Source organism: Elgaria multicarinata, chromosome 8 (genome assembly GCF_023053635.1).
Source record: "Elgaria multicarinata webbii isolate HBS135686 ecotype San Diego chromosome 8, rElgMul1.1.pri, whole genome shotgun sequence".
NCBI lineage: Eukaryota > Metazoa > Chordata > Lepidosauria > Squamata > Anguidae > Elgaria > Elgaria multicarinata.
In genome coordinates, this window is record NC_086178.1 from 8,177,851 (window position 1) to 8,194,935 (window position 17,085).

The 17,085-nt window shown below is 43.8% G+C and overlaps 1 protein-coding gene across 1 annotated transcript in view; it reads left to right on the forward strand.

Annotated features, from left to right (window-relative positions):
- Positions 1-11,581, forward strand: part of LOC134402382 (cytochrome P450 2C39-like) — a 43,233-nt gene extending 31,652 nt beyond the window's left edge. The window contains exons 7-9 of the mRNA XM_063131800.1: positions 4,926-5,113; positions 9,614-9,755; positions 11,385-11,581. Coding sequence (XP_062987870.1) covers positions 4,926-5,113; positions 9,614-9,755; positions 11,385-11,581 — 527 coding nt within the window. The remainder of the gene's footprint in view (positions 1-4,925; positions 5,114-9,613; positions 9,756-11,384) is intronic.
- The last annotated feature ends 5,504 nt before the right edge of the window (positions 11,582-17,085 follow it).

The following is a 17,085-nucleotide window of genomic DNA, read 5'->3' on the forward strand; positions in this document are numbered from 1 at the left end:
TGAAAAGGGAATTTCAGAAGGTGTCCTTTGTATATATGGACAACCTGGTGAAATTTCCTCTTCATCACAGCAGTTAAAGGTGCAGGAGCTATACTAGAGTGACCAGATTTAAAAGAGGGCAGGGCACCTGCAGCTTTAACTGTGGTGATGAAGAGGGAATTTCACCAGGTTCTCCATATATACAAATGACACCTGCTGAAATTCCCCTTTCAATACAACTGTTAAAGATGCAGGAGCCCTGTCCTCCTTTACATATGGTCACCCTACTTCACATGATTATTTCATTTTCAGCAATGGATGGAGTATACCCTCAAGGGTGCTGCTCTTCACACTCATTCCAGTGGATAGGGCTTATGCAAATCAGTCCAGGGGGGGATCTACACTACTGCTTTAAAGCGCTTTGTAACCGTTTTGACAACTGTTGGAGCCCAGGACACACTGCATATACAGTTTTCAAAACATTTTCAAAGTGCTTTAAAGTGCTTTAAAAGCAATAGTGTAGATCCCCCCCCTGTATGTTCTGTATGCTCTGTATCAGACCTGTATGCTCCCCTCAAAAGATTGAGGTGAGATATGATAGCACTCTTCAAATATTTAAAAGGTTGTCACACAGAGGAGGGCCAGGACCTCTTCTCGATCCTCCCAGAGTGCAGGACACGGAATAGTGGGCTCAAGTTAAAGGAAGCCAGATTCCAGCTGGACAACAGGAAAAACCTCCTGACTGTTAGAGCAGTACAACAATGGAATCAGTTGCCTGGTGAGGTTGTGGGCTCTCCCACACTAGAGGCCTTCAAGAGGCAGCTGGACAGCCATCTGTCAGGGATGCTTTAGGGTGGCTTCCTGCATTGAGCAGGGTGTTGGACCCGATGGCCTTGTAGGCCCCTTCCAACTCTACTTTCTACTCCATGATTCTACTTTCCTGTTTTGGAGAGAACTACTCCCACCAGTTTCAGGAGAAAACCGCTGTATCCACTGAATTTGGCTAGTGTCAGTGGGTAAGAATTTTGTTTCATTTGCTTTTGATTAGAATTAGCCAAAAAGCATATATTTCTTCATAAAAGGGACAGAAAGAAGGCCGTTCACAGCCCAGCAGGCATGGCTTGGGCGGTGGCAGATGGTTGCAAGGGGGGAGGAGGCAGAAAGGAAATGCAGTACGAACTGCACGTGTGCTGCCCCATGAGGTGGAGGTGGAGCCAAGGCTATAAAGGCTCACCCCCACAAAGCACTCGGCCCCACCCTCCCTCCCTATAAACCAGTATAGAAATAACCGTCCATCTTCTTTGGAGAAGGGGCTGAGTAGGAATTTTCCCTGCCATTTACCAATGTGCAGGTTTTCGCATGCTCTCTACTGGATCCAATCTTTAGAGTTGGAGGATAACTAGGTTGAATATAAATGGCAGGGTTGTGGGGTAATTTTGGGCAGTCGGGATAGGGATGGTGAGCACTCTGGCACCTTTATGGCGATTGGCAAGGCAGAGGTCCTGCTCCTCATGGGCTACACAGCTCTCGTGCCAGGATATGGTTTGCCTTTGGGGACCTTCTTGTCTCATCTACTCGATTGTGCAGCCTGAGTGGAGATGACGCAGGTTGTTCTCTCCAAACAGACAAGTGTGGTTGGAAAGGGGGCTGGGTTTAAGATTGATTCCCGCACGTTCACACACAGATCCATGGAGAGGAGAATCTCCATATATAAATAAAGAGACCCTGTTTAATCCCATACTCTGTTGTCCGTGTGTTTATTTCTGGAACTTCCTTCTCCACTCGCAACTTGATATTTTAAAAAATGTGGATGTGGGAGGGAGCTAAACAGGCAGATTCAACCATTCCACTGTTGGACCAATAATGTTGGTCCTAAACAAAACGTTGCTCCTAAACAAAATTGTTGCTGTTCCTGGATTATGAACCCACCTGCCTTGTACCATTAAACTCTTGGAGTCTATCCCCCATCCCCCTCAACAGCCCAATAAGCTTATATCCCTTCTTAGCCTTGGGATAGTCTGTATTTCTCAGCTTAAAAGGGTACTTGCATGAATTAATGGTGAGGGAAAACTATGTATGTTGTCTTGAGCTTCTTGGACAAAGCTGGGATATAAATATCCCAGTCAAATGCTAGGCATCCTCAGCGGCTCTTTGCGTCCTTCAATTCTCTCCTGAAGCCTAATCCACCATCTCTCCCCGCCTCTCTGTCTGCTAATAACTTTGCCTCTTTTTTCAATGCTAAAATCCAAACTATTCGCTCCGATCTGGCCAGCTCTGCTCCTCTTCCAGTTCCTGTTCCTCATCTGTCAGTTCCTCCTGCAAACTTCTCTGCGTTTCCTTCGGTCTCAGCTGATGAACTGTCTACAATACTGCGCTCTTCGAAGCCCTCCACTTGTTCTCGTGATCCGATTCCCTCTCGCGTCTTTATTAACCTTATCCCTGCTATCCTCCCTTCCTTGCTTCATATTATTAATTTTTCTCTGTCCTCTGGTTCATTTCCTTCTGCTTTTAAACATGCTACAGTCTCTCCTATTCTCAAGAAACCTACTCTTGATAGGCTATCTCTGTCTAACTACCGACCTGTCTCTTTGTTGCTGTTTGTTTCAAAGATCCTGGAGCGTGTGGTCTATTCCCGTTGTCTTGATTTTCTTTCTAGTAACTCTGATCTGGATCCTTTTCAATCTGGATTCCGTCCTTTGCATTCCACTGAAACAGCCCTTACTAAGATTACCAATGATCTTCTTTACTGCCAAGTCTAAAGGCCATTATTCCGTTCTTATTCTCCTTGATCTAACTGCAGCCTTTGACACGGTTGATCATGATCTTCTTTTAGATTCCCTTCATGACCTTGGATTTTGTGGCTCTGTCTATAACTGGTTTGCCTCCTATCTAGCGGGTCGCTCTTTCAGCTTGTTGGCTAATGGCAGCTTGTCTTCTTCTTTTCCCCTTTCTGTAGGGGTTCCGCAAGGCTCGGTGCTTGGTCCGCTGTTGTTTTCTTTATACATGTTGCCCTTGGGTAATCATATTCAATCTCATGGCCTCCAGTATCATCTGTATGCCGATGATACACAATTATATCTTTCTTCTCCGGATCTTTCTCCTGATGTTCACGATCGTATCTCGGCATGTCTCTCAGATATCTCAGCTTGGTTGCTTCATCGTCGTTTGAAACTTAATATGGCAAAGACTGAATTGCTTGTTTTTCCTCCTAAACCTTCTCCTCATCTCTCATTCTCTCTTACTGTCAATGATGTTACACTTACTCCAGTCAAGGAAGCTCGTAGTCTTGGCTTTATATTTGATTCCTCGCTCTCCTTTATTCCTCATATTGAGGCATTATATAAATCCTGTTGTTTTTTCCTGTATAATATTGCCAAGATTCGATCATTTTTGTCTGTCTCTTCTGCCAAGACTCTTGTTGATGCATTGGTTATTTCTCGGTTGGACTACTGCAACCTTCTTCTCACTGGCCTTCCTTCTTCTCACATCAGTCCGTTGGTTTCTGTTCACCACTCTGCTGCTAAGATCATCTTCTTGGCTCGCCGCTCTGACCATGTTACTCCACTTCTGAAATCTCTTCATTGGCTTCCAATTCACTTCAGAATCCAATATATAAACTTCTCCTGTTAACCTACAAAGCTTTTCACTGTCTAGCTCCTTCCTATCTCTCCTCTCTCATCTCACACTATTGCCCCGCTCGTGCTCTTCGCTCCTCTGATGCCATGTTTCTCACCTGCCCAAGGGTCTCTACTTCCCTTGCTCGGCTTCGTCCATTTTCTTCTGCTGCTCCTTATGCCTGGAACGCTCTTTCAGAACATTTGAGAACTACAAGTTCAACCGCAGCTTTTAAAGCTCAGCTAAAAACTTTTCTTTTTCCTAAAGCTTTTAAAACTTGATTTTGTTCTGACTTTATACTGTTAGTTTTACCCTACCCAGTGCCTGTTTACCCTATTATTATTATTATTATTATTATTATTATTATTATTTATTTATATAGCACCATCAATGTACATGGTAATGTACAGATTACACAGTAAATAGCAAGACCCTGCCGCATAGGCTTACAATCTAACAAAGTTGTAGTAAACAATAAGGAGGGAAAGAGAATGCAAACAGGCACAGGGAAGCGCAAACAGGCACCGGGTAGGGTGAGGCTAACAGTATAGAGTCAGAACAAACTCAACATTTAAAAGCTATAGGGAAGAGAAAAGTTTTTAGCTGAGTTTTAAAAGCTGTGATTGAGTTGGTAATTCTCAAGTGTTCTGGAAGAGCGTTCCAGGCGTAAGGGGCAGCAGAAGAAAAAGGACGAAGCCGAGTAAGGGAAGTGGAGGTCCTTGGGCAGGCGAGAAGCATGGCACCAGAGGAGCGGAGAGCACGAGCGGGGCAATAGTGTGAGATGAGAGAGGAGAGATAGACAGGAGCTAGACCGTGAAAAGCTTTGAAGCTACCCTGTGCCTGTTTGCATTCTCTTCCCCTCCTTATTATTTTATTATGATTTTATTAGAATGTAAGCCTATGCGGCAGGGTCTTGCTATTTACTGTTTTACTCTGTACAGCACCATGTACATTGATGGCGCTATATAAATAAATAAATAATAATAATAATAATAATAAATATAATAAATGTATTGTTATTTGTGATTCATTAAGAGACATAGAGAATAATATCATGTAGAATAAATATGACTGCTATTTTAATATTGTATTGGTTTTATATGCTCTTTTAATTAGTTTTATGCATTTGATTTATAATATATTGTTGTATTAATGCTTTTCCCCACCTCTATTCAAAGGGAGAGGCGGGTAAGAAATAAGTTATTATTATTATTATTATTATTATTATTATTATTATTATTATTATTTCTGTCAGAGGCTACTCAAGCTTTCTATAAAAAAGAAAATAATAATATTCAAATTACCCCCTGCATTTTCATCATTTCCCCCAGATAAAGCCTACAAGGAGATTGAAGATGTTTTAAGTTCTTCTAGTTCAATCTGCTATCAAGATAAGAAGAAGCTTCCCTACGTTAATGCCGTAATTCACGAGATCCAGCGTTCAAAATATGTCTTATATTTTGGGCTCCCAAGACAACCGACAAAGGATGTGAAAATAAATGGTTTGACCATTCCCAAGGTACAGAATACAGTTGTGACTGTAATCCTGTATCCCAGGAGGAAGGAGCTTCACATATTTATGATTGGGTTCAAAAGTGCAAACCTGACATATTTCAAAGGTGCAACTGTAAGCATCCAGCTTTTATTATGGAAAGAAAATGTGGAGTCTAGGGCTGAACTGAAACACCTCCCCTATGTCCAAATTGGAAATGGGCATTCTGATTATTTTCAAGAGCAGGTGGGAAAGGTTTTGAAGTATAGGGACATTAGAAACATAGGAAGCTGCCTAATATTGAGTCAGACCATGGGTCCATCTAGCCCAGTATTGTTGACACTAACTGATAGAATCACAGAATAGAAGAGTTGGAAGGGGCCTACAAGGCCATCGAGTCCAACCCCCTGCTCAATGCAGGAATCCACCTCAAGGCATCCCTGACAGATGGCTGTCCAGCTGCCTCTTGAAGGCCTCTAGTGTGGGAGAGGCCACAACCTCACCAGGCAACTGATTCCATTGTCTTACTGCTCTAACAGTCAGGAGGTTTTTCCTGTTGTTCAGCTGGAATCTGGCTTCCTGTAACTTGAGCCTGTTGTTCTGTGACCTGTACTCTGGGAGGATCGAGAAGAGATCCTGGCCCTCCTCTGTGTGACAACCTTTCAAGTATTTGAAGAGTACTATCATGTCTACCCTCAGACTTCTCTTCATGCCCAGTTCTTTCATTCTCTCTTCATAGGGCTTTGTTTCCAGACCCTTGATCATCTTCGTTGCCTTCCTCTGAACATGCTCTAGCTTGTCTGCATCCTTCTTGAATTGTGGAGCCCAGAACTGGACGCAATACTCTAGATGAGGCCTAACCAGGGCTGAATAGAGAGGAACCAGTACCTCATGTGATTTGGAAGCTATACTCCTATTAATGCAGGCCAAGATAGCATTTGGGTTTTTTTGCAGCTACATCACAGTGTTGGCTCATATTCAGCTTGTGATCTACAACAATTCCAAGATCCTTCTCATTTGTAGTACATTATTCCCCATCTTATAATTGTTCATTTGGTTTCTTTTTCTAAGGTGTAGACCTTGGCATTAATCCCTATTAAATTTCATTCTGTTGTTTTCAGCCCAGCAATCCAGCCTATCAAGATCACTTTGAAGTTTGTTTCTGTCTTCCAGGGTATTAGCTATCCCACCCAATCTTGTGTCATCTGCAAATTTGATAAGCAGTTCTTCAAGGTTTCAGGCAGGAGCTTTTCTTTCCCTATCTGGAGATGCCAAGGACCTTCTTCATGCGAAGCAGGTTTTTACTGGTGGCTTAATCCCCACCTTCTTTTTTCAGTTTAAAAGCAGCTTCTGCAGGTCATTACAGGCATGTGTGCTGGCTTCTTTCCTTCCTCTACTCCCAACATAAGAACATAAGAAGTGCCCTGCTGGATCAGACCAAGGATCCATCTAGTCCAGCACTCTGTTCACAAACCAACCATCATCCAGGGAGCCACAAGCAGGACGTTGTGCAATACCAGCCTCCCACCCATGTTCCCCAGCAACTGGTGCACATAGGCTTACTGCCTCGACTACTGTAGATAGCACACAACCATCAGGGCTAGTAACCATTACTTCCAGGAATTTATCCAATGGCCTTTTAAAGCCATCAAAATTAGTTGCCATCCAAATCTTGTGGTAGTAAATTCCATAATTTAACTATGTGCTGTGTGAAGAAGTCCTTCCTTTTATCTGTCCTGAATCTCCTGCCAATCACCTTCATGGGATGACCTCTTGGGTTTCTAGTATTTTGAGAGAGGGAGAAAAATGTCTCCCTGGGCCCGTCTACACTTGTCTAGATGAAACGTAACAAGTTGGCAGAGATGACGTCAGCAGTCACGTGATGCTGTTGTTGTTACGTTTCTTCTGACTTTTAAAACCGTTCCTCTTTCTGTTAAAATCGTTTAAAAACTAACAATGTGCCCCAACCTTTCGTTGTTTTCAATGCCGTCTTTCAAAGTCATGTCTCGTGACCATGGTCTTTGCTTCCTGATTAGGACAAGTGAGGGCTTTTCTAGACGAGGGGAGGGAGAGCTGGCACAACGCAATGAGGGGGAGGGGGAGGGGGAGGGAGGGCGGTGAAAGAGGGGACAGAGGCTTAATTTTTTAAAAAACTGCTTATCTTTCGGGGCGCACGTGGCCCCTTTAAGACGCTGCAGGGCTTCCCTCGTCCCTATGCGTCGCCCCGCCTCCCTGCCGGCTTATCCCGGCAGGTCTAGCTCAGAGTCACCAGAAGAAGGAGGTTTACTTCAGAGCCGGTATGAGCATAATGAAGAACGTTCTAAAGAAGAGTGTGCCGGGGTAAAACGATAGAAGAAAAGGTATTTCGATTGACTGGGCTCAAGTTGCATTTTGTAACGTAGCAAGGGAGGACACAACAATGCACTTAAACAACGGTGTAATGAATAGTGTAGATCCTGCCCCTGTCTACATTCTCCACACCAGGCATCATTTTGTATACCTCTATCATGTCTCCCCTTAGCCTCCTTTCTTCCAAGCTAAATAATCCCAGCTGATGTAACCTTCCCTCATTGGGGAGATGCTCCAGCCCCTTAATCATTTTCATTGGCCTTTTCTGTACTTTTCCCAGCTCCATAATATCCTTTTTTAGGTTTCGTGACCAGAACTGTACACAGTATTTGAAGTGTGGTCGCACCATAGATTTGTATAAGGGCAGTAGGAAAGTAAAACTAACATTAAAAGTAAAACTCCAAAGCAAGAGTTCTGGCCATATTTCCCCATCTGCTAGATCATCCCAGGGGAATCTTGAGTGTTGCAATGGGTGGCGGGGCAGTGGGAAGGAACAGAATCTCATCTACCTTTCTGCCATTGCCTACATAGGAAGCTTTTAAAAACAGAAAGGAAGCAAACATGCCTCCTACTTTCCCTGAAGTAGAGCGTCATCAGATGAATGTTTTATTGCACGCTCGTTACTGCCTACTCACGGTTTTTCACGTGTCCTTTAGATGGTGACATCCACCTCTTGCACTCTTCCTGCTCCTTCCACTCATTTTTCCATCACACACACACAGAGACTCAGAAAATCTGACTTGTTTTTTAAAGTGAAACTTGCTGCCATTTCCAGCTGTGTGCAGAAAAAGCAGCACAATAAAACTGCCCTCGGAATGGGCCATGTGGTTATTACTGCTTGCTCTTTCTCTCCCCATGTAAAGAGATCATCACTATTGTGGGACAGCAGCAGGAGGCCATAGCGATGGTAGGGAAACACGATTTCCCCCATCAGATGACGCTTCTAGTTTCTATGCTCCCGGTTCAGCAATCTTGTGGACGAGCACTGTATTTGGAAAAAAATATGGAGTAGGGCTAAGACAGCTCATTCCCAGTGAGGCCTAAGTTCTAAGAGGGGTGTGTGTGTGTGTGTGTGTGTGTGTGTGTGTGTATGTGTGTGTGAGAGAGGCCTTTGCTAGACCTACTTGTTGTTCTGGGATGGATGAGGGGTGATCTCACGTAAACAATGTGAGATCCCGCCCTCGTCTTGACATCAGGCGAGGCGACTGAAGTATAGAGACATCACACCCACCATTTTTTCATTTAAAGGGGACGACGTGCATGAACACTCATGCACAAAGGTAAGTGGGGTTTTTTTAAAAAAAATTGGGTTTCCCCACTCCCCTTGTCCGTGATCTCCCTGTCCGCAATCACCCATCTGCGATCTCCCCCGTCCGCAATCCCCTGTCCGCGATCTCCCCCCACCCCGCTCTGTCCTGATCTCCCCACATCCTGCTGTCCCGATCTCCCCCCACCCTGCCTCGATGGGCGCAGTGCTCCTGCGGAGTGCTGCGCCCCATGTGTGGCTTCTCCCGGCTCCTCACGAGTAATCACTAAAGCTAGGAAAAGTCTTGGAACAGCCCACGTGCTTGCGGTCTTGGACTCAGCCCAAGACTGCAGGAAATACTAGGCCCAAAGTGGAGCCTGTTATCCTAGGGCAAGGGAGGGCTGACCCCTCCCTGACCCCAGGATCCCCTGTGCATCTTCTGGATGCACAGGGGTGATCCCAGGGTTCACCCCAGGGTAAAGCCTGGTCTAGCAAAGGCCAGAGAGAGAGAGAGAGAGAGAGAGAGAGAGAGAGAGAGAGAGAGAGAGAGAGAGAGAGAGAGAGGCTGTAATTAGTACTGTGAAAGTGAAGAACAATCCTGAAAAGTGCTGTCCTGGGTGCATTCAGAGTCTGCAGTAGTTTATTTATATTTAGCCATATGTCCTTTCAATAAAACCACAATAAAACAAAGAAACAAAACAAAATAGCAGCAACGGCACAGGCTTATTCTTCACAAAGACCCTGTGTAATTTCTTTGCCTCTAAAGTAAACAGGGCTACAATGCAACTAACATAGGGTTGACCGTCACACAAATGTTCCACTATGATATCCTGGGGTGACTAATTGAGTTACTGAGACATGCTGTATGAAATTAATTTTGCTCTTGGTTCCACATACAGAGGACAAAGCAATCAATTGTATCTTTCTTGCAGGGGGTCATGATTTTTCCAGATCTGCGCTCTGTTCTTGTCGATCCTGAGCACTGGGAGACTCCTGAAAAGTTCAACCCAAATCATTTTTTGGACAAGGATGGAAATTTTATGGCTAGAGAAGAATTTCTGGCATTTGGTGCAGGTAAATGCAGAAATCCAAACCTGCTTGTGATTTGTAGATAAGCTATCAATATATTTTCTGGGTTTTCCCCAGAAGATAAGAACCTAAGAACTGCCATGAGGGATCAGACCAATTGTCCATCTGGTCTGTATTCTGTTCACACAGTGGCCAACCTGATGCCTGTGGGAAACCCACAGGAAGAGCATGGGTGCAATAGCACCCTCCGACTTGTGTTTCCAATAACTGGCTTTCATTGTTAGTAGCCACTGGTAGCCTCTTTTCAATCTGTCAGTATTAGTAGCTACTGGTAGCCTCTTTTCAATCTATCAGCCCATAATGTGGTCACAAATTCCATAGTTTAACTACATGCTGCATACGTCCCTTTATCAGTCCTGAATCACCCACCAATCAGCTTCATGAGATGACCCTTTATGGTTCTACTGTTATGAGAGAGGGACAAAAATATCTCTCTACCTACTTTCTGCAGACCATGAATAATTTTGTACACCTCTATCATGCCCCCCCTTACTAACTTTTTTCTAAGCTAAACAGTCCTGAGGTTGTAACCTTTCTTCATTCAACAGTTGCTGCAGCTCCTTGGTCATTTTGGTTGTCATTTTCTGCAAGATTCCAACTCTACAACTTCCATTTTTAGCTGCACTGACCAGAACTGTATGCAGCATTCCAAGTGTGGTCATACAATAGGCCGTTTGATTTTCTATCCCTTTCCTAGTTATGCCTAACATGAAATTTACTATCTCTCTTTTCTTTATACAGCAGCTGTACACTGAGAATCAACATTTTTATCAAGCTGACCAGGACAGCCCAAGTTCTCTTTTTTGATCAGTCACCACTAGCTCAGATCCCATCACATATAGGTGAAGCTAGGCTTCCCTCTGTCCACCCAACATGCCTCATTTTACACTTTCTTACACTGAACCATGTTTTCTATCTTGATGTCCATTCTCCCAGCTTGGAGAGATAATTTTGGAGATTTTTCCAATCCTTAAGCAACTATCCTAAATAATTTGATGTCATCAGCAAAAATAGCCATCCTAGTTCCAGACCATTTATGAACAAGTTAAAAAGCATTGGCCCCAATACAGACCCCTGTGAGAGCCTACTGTTTACATCACTGTATTGTGAGAAATATTATTACTCTCTGCTTTCTGTTCTTTAACCAGTTACTAATCCATAACAAGACCTCTTATCTTATTAAATAACTGTAAAGTTTGCTCAGGAGTCTTTGGTGAGGGACTTTCTCAAAAGCCTTTTGAAAGTCCAAGTAATCAATGTCTGCCACATTACCCCTATCCACATGTTTATTTATACAGGCTGGGAAAGTTGGGTGGAAAGCATCAATTTTCATTTCCCTGTCTTAGGTACTTCCAGTAGTTGGACATGCATTGAAGCTGTGTATAATCAGGATCCACTACTGGTGCACCTAGGCCAAAGTCACTCCTCTTCAGGGATGCAAACCAAAAGAGTTAAAGGGAGGTATGGAAAAGGAGTTGTAGCAGCAAGAGTATGAGGTGGAAGGAGGCCATGGCCGAGGGCCTCATAACAGTCACACCTAATTCCTAACTGGGATATGTGCCCTGGAGAACAGGTTATTGCTCACTTGCTGTCTGTCCTTTCCTTCCTCCACAGGGGCTCGAGTGTGTTTGGGGGAGCTGCTGGCAAAGGTTGACCTCTTCATCTTTTTAACCTGCCTGCTGAGGAACTTCAAGTTTCAGCTGCCAGAAGGAGTGAAAGAACTCAATGAAGAATCTATAATAGGGGTGACAAGACATCCTCATCCCTATAAAATCTGTGCTATTCCCCGCTGTAGCCCTTCACAAAGCTAACAGAAATAATTATGATGTAGTATTTCTGTAAATTTCTCCTTCATTATTTTTTCACTTACTTTGATCTTCTCCCTTGCTTTGATTAGCTCACTCTATACTAGAACCTCTTCACTGTGTCCAAACTTGAAATAAATCTGTGACATTACTGGTTGCTATGTAAATCTTCATCACCAGAAAAAGAGATTTCCCCTTCTAGTTTGCCATTCGTGCACATGTACTTTTTCCTGTATATAAATGTATCATGCTGGGAGACAGGGCAATGAAGAAGAGGGCACTTGCAAGCATTCCAGCCAGTGTGTGTTTACTATATTTTCCTATTTCTCCATGCTCAAAGAGACCTGTAAGTGCAATAGCAAGAAACTGAAATGATGTGCAGGCAAGCCTGTGATGGAACTAGTGAACCAATAAAATATATTACTTTCAACTCATTTGTTCATCTATTACTTTTAAGTCTCCAGCAGGTCGGTTTGATGTTCCCTTACCAGAAAAAAGACAATGATAAAACTAGACATTTCTTATTCTGTGCCTTTCAAAGACAAAAGGGGGACCCTTTTCATTGAATAAACTCCTTGGTAACATTTCTCATTTAATTATTCTGCCTTCTGTCCTTCCAGATCAGGGGTGCATAAACCTTTTGGCTCCAAGGGCCACATGGGTAGTGCCAGAAGACTGCACATGCATGCACACATGCACATGTGTACAAACAAACATGTGCACCAACACACAAGCCTGGGACTTCTCTTGCTAGTTCTAGCAAGGTGAGAGATCAAAAATAAGAGAAGAGGTTCCCTTACCAGCACTATTGCTAGCAAGAGAATTTGTGGGGGTTTGTTTTCTATGGCTTGTGTTAGCAAAAGAATCCCTTCCTTATCTCTGATCTCTCATCAGTACTAGTGCGGGAAAGCCATAGCAGCAGATATGTGGAGGGGTTGGTGGGTCACCACAAATGACCTGATGAGGTGCAAGTGGCCAACTGGCAGCACATTTCACACCCCTGCTATAGAATTATGATCAGCAATCTAAGGGAGGGGAAATTTATTTGTGGGGACACCTCTGCAGCCAATAGCTCAAAGTCTCTCATGAACTGGGCACATTGAGTAGAACTACATGGGCCAGTGAACAAAAACTTGTCTAAAAATGGATAATGCTTTGAATTCCAGCCTTATATCTTTTCACCCATTCCAAGAAGGTGCTAAACTTCTCAAACATGGCATAGAAGATGGAGCAACCCATGGGGAGGGTACTATCAAAATAATATCTGCTGTTAAAGCAGAATTCCAAAAGGCAAAAATCTATGTAGATGAGCATTATATGGAAGGCTGACTTTATGTCATACTCCCCCAATAATGCACCATGGCCATAAACTTGCATCATTTTCACTGCAGCATCAAAAGAAGTGTAATATCCCAAGTAAAGGTGCTCAGGAATTTCGACATTCACAGTTCCTTCCCTAGGAAAAGAGAGGTTGCGAATGAGTCTCAACTTCCCATGTGATTTCTTAAGCACTATCCCTAAAGGTGACACCCTTAGGTTCATAAGTAGTGGTTTTGTAAAGGGGCCAGTGACCTGACCTGCTGAAACCTCTTTGTCATTTTTTATCTTGATCATTTTCCATGCCCAGGATGGACTTCTGGTTGTGTGCAAAGTGGGCTGTATGCTGTGCTTGAAAAGGAATTTGAATGTCTTCCTTAAAGCATCCTCATGCTGTGGATACCGCCACAAGAGCTGCTTAAGTGGCTCCAATCTAACTGGGCTTTTGGGGCGGGAGCTGCTGCCCCCCACCAGGCTTGTGTCCATCTTGATTATTGTGACCGGGTCTTTTCCAACCTTTGACCATAGGGCAGTTGATGCATGGATGTAGCCCCTCACAGATGGAGCATTCGTGCTAAAATCTGCAGGGCGACCATGAGCAAGTGTCAGGATTTGTGCTAGTGCAGAGTATTTGCAGGACCCAGGTCCACTGTCATGAGCTGTTCTGCTGTAGAGTGCTTGCTGGACTCAGGCCCTTTGCCAGCAGTACTCCATGGGGGCTAATGTGGATCAGCTGAGAGCAGCTAGGGTAAGGGCTATATAAGACCAGCATTTCTGCTCTAGCCTTTGCTGCAGCAATGCAACCTGTTGGATCTGCTGTAGCCTGTTCCTGTGACTACGGACCCTGCCTGACACAAAGTCCAAGCAGAGCCAGAGGCAGAGGCAAAGTCCAGAAATAAGCAGGTTTCAGAGCCCAAAGGCAAACCTGAGTTCAAGCAGGGGTCCGGGTCTGGGTCCAAGACCAAGAACAGCAGGGTTCCAGCAGGGCCAGAGGCAAGGGATGTGGTCATGACAAAACAGGTTCAGGCCTGGCCATTTCTAACTCTCTCAGCTGGGCTTGGGCTTCACCCAGGGTGCATCAGGTTTGGGTCACAGCATCTACCTCAGTTGAATCTGGCCATGCCTGGCGCATGGCTAGGATGATCCAGACTGTGAGGCTACTGTTAATCTGGTGCTTAAAGGGTTAAATTATGCTACATGTCGAAGGCTACTTCAAGTTAAATATGGATGATTTGATCTGGAATGGTGTGGCTTGAGTGAGGGTTTTGGGGAGATTTACAAGACCCCCTAAAAGACCTGAGACTCATATCTAAAATACCCCCAAATGTATATTCCAGACCCATGAGCCATGGACATGAAGACCTTGAAGTTTGATTCTATGCTAGTTGATGTTATACCATTAACTAAGACTCTAGGTAAGACTTGCAGGGCTGTCTTTGAGGAAAAGGAAAAAAAAAAACCCAGTGTGGACTTTTACAAGCGGCTTCTTAGAGTACATTCAAGGCCACAGTGTGCTGGGAGAGTGTGTGAGCAAGCTGGATGAGAGAGCTGAGCATGCTCAGACAGCTATGATTGTATGATCCACTAGGAGGAAAAAAAACTGTTTTGACATCTCGTGGTGTGCACCTGCCGATAAAAGAACGTCCTCACTCGAAGTTGTGTATGGAAAGTCATAATACTGAGCAAACATGACACCTGGGAGGAGGTGTTTGGGTGGATATGTCTGAAGAGGAATGGGAGCTCAAAGAAGATGTCCTAGACATAAACACACCACTCAAGATAATACGCCCATATGGCAGCCATGTTTTCTGGACCCCATGAGTATAACATGAGAGATATTGGGAAGGGGGAGACATCAAACTTCTAATTGGTGAATGGGTGGTCTAATCACTTATTCATGCCAAGTGTGATTGGGAGATGGTGGTCTCATCACTCATTGACCCCCACCTTTGGGCCAGAACAAGTGTATAAAAGCACAGGTAGTAGGGCTGTAAGGCAGATTTATTTATTTATTTCTTCTTCCTCTTCTTCTTCTTCTTCTTCTTCTTCTTCTTCTTCTTCTTCTCTTCAACTTCACCTCAGACTTGTGGATTGATGGACCCAAGGAGTTGGGTAACTATGAAACTACTTTATGCTTTTAGACTTTGGGACTTAGAGTATTTGCCTGAAAGTTGGGACTTAGAACATTTCAAGACTTTAGGACTTGGACTTATTTTCTGAAGCTGGAACTTGAAATTATTTCCAAGTCTTGGATGTTCTCTTTCACTCTAACTTCTGCTTTTACTCTTCACATGTCCAAAGAAACTTAGTAATGCTTTAGCATAGCTTTTAGATTCAAATAGTGTGCAGGAGGAAGAATAGGGAGGGTTAACTACATTTTAGTATAGTTGAAAGTGTTTTAGTTTAGCTTTAAACCACAAGTAGTAAACAGAAGCAGATAGAGGAGTCATAACAATGATAGAAGCTCAAGCCGTTATCTTGTTAGCAAAGTTTGTAATACCTGCTTTTGCAACTACAATTCTTTTACTTAAGCTTGTATTTGCATTTCGTTCTCTTTTCTTGTAACCACAGAGAGAGAGATTGTATACTTATATAACCACCATTTGTTGTTTATTCGTTCAGTCGCTTCCGACTCTTCGTGACTTCATGGACCAGCCCACGCCAGAGCTTTCTGTTGGCTGTCGCCACCCCTAGCTCCCCCAAGGTCACGTCTGTCACCTCCAGAATATCAACCATCCATCTTGCCCTTGGTCGGCCCCTCTTCCTTTTGCCTTCCACTTTCCCTAGCATTAGCCTCTTCTCCAGGGTATCCTGTCTTCTCATTATGTGGCCAAAGTACTTCAGTTTTGCCTTTAATACCATTCCCTCAAGTGAGCAGTCTGGCTTTATGTCCTGGAGTATGGACTGGTTTGATCTTCTTGCAGTCCAAGGCACTCTCAGGATTTTCCTCCAACACCACAGTTCAAAAGCATCTATCTTCCTTCGCTCAGCTTTCCTTATGGTCCAGCTCTCGCAGCCATAGGTTACTACGGGGAATACCATTGCTTTAACTATGCGGACCTTTGTTATCAGTGTGGTGTCTCTGCTCTTAACTATTTTATCAAGATTTGTCATTGCTCTCCTCCCAAGAAGTAAATGTCTTCTGATTTCCTGGCTGCAGTCAGCATCTGCAGTAATCTTTGCGCCTAGAAATACAAAGTCTGTCACTGCCTCCATGTTTTCTCCCTCTATTTGCCAGTTATCAATCAAGCTGGTTGCCATAATCTTGGTTTTTTGAGGTTTAACTGCAACCCAGCTTTTGCATTTTCTTCTTTCACCTTCGTCATAAGGCTCCTCAGCTCCTCCTCACTTTCCGCCATCAATGTGGTGTCATCTGCATATCTGAGATTGTTAATGTTTTTTCCTGCGATTTTAACTCCAGCCTTGGATTCGTCAAGCCCAGCACGTTGCATGATGTGTTCTGCATACAAGTTGAATAGGTAAGGTGAGAGTATACAACCCTGCCGTACTCCTTTCCCAATCTTAAACCAGTCCGTTGTTCCATGGTCTGTTCTTACCGTTGCTACTTGTTTGTTATACAGATTCCTCAGGAGGCAGACAAGATGACTTGGTATCCCCATACCACCAAGAACTTGCCACAGTTTGTTATGATCCACACAGTCAAAGGCTTTAGAATAGTCAATAAAACAGAAATAGATGTTTTTCTGGAACTCCCTGGCTTTCTCCATTATCCAGCAGATATTGGCAATTTGGTCTCTAGTTCCTCTGCCTTTTCTAAACCCAGCTTGTACATCCGGCAATTCTCGCTCCATGAATTGCTGGAGTCTACCTTGCAGGATCTTGAGCATTACCTTGCTGGCATGTGAAATAAGTGCCACTGTCCAATAGTTTGAACATTCTTTAGTGTTTCCCTTTTTTGGTATGGGGATATAAGTTGATTTTTTACAGTCTGATGGCCATTCTTGTGTTTTCCAAATTTGCTGGTATATGGCATGCATCACCGTGACAGCATCATCTCGCATGCCACTTGTTTAATTTTGCAATTTTTACAATAAATAGATTCTTATTTACAGTCATGTCTGTGGTGATGCTGGTCAGTTGGGAGTAAATGTTTGTCTATTTGGATTAGCACTGGTTCCCCACTGGGGTGTTTCAGACCCATTTGGTGCAGGTTCGGAGGTTAAAAAAGACCA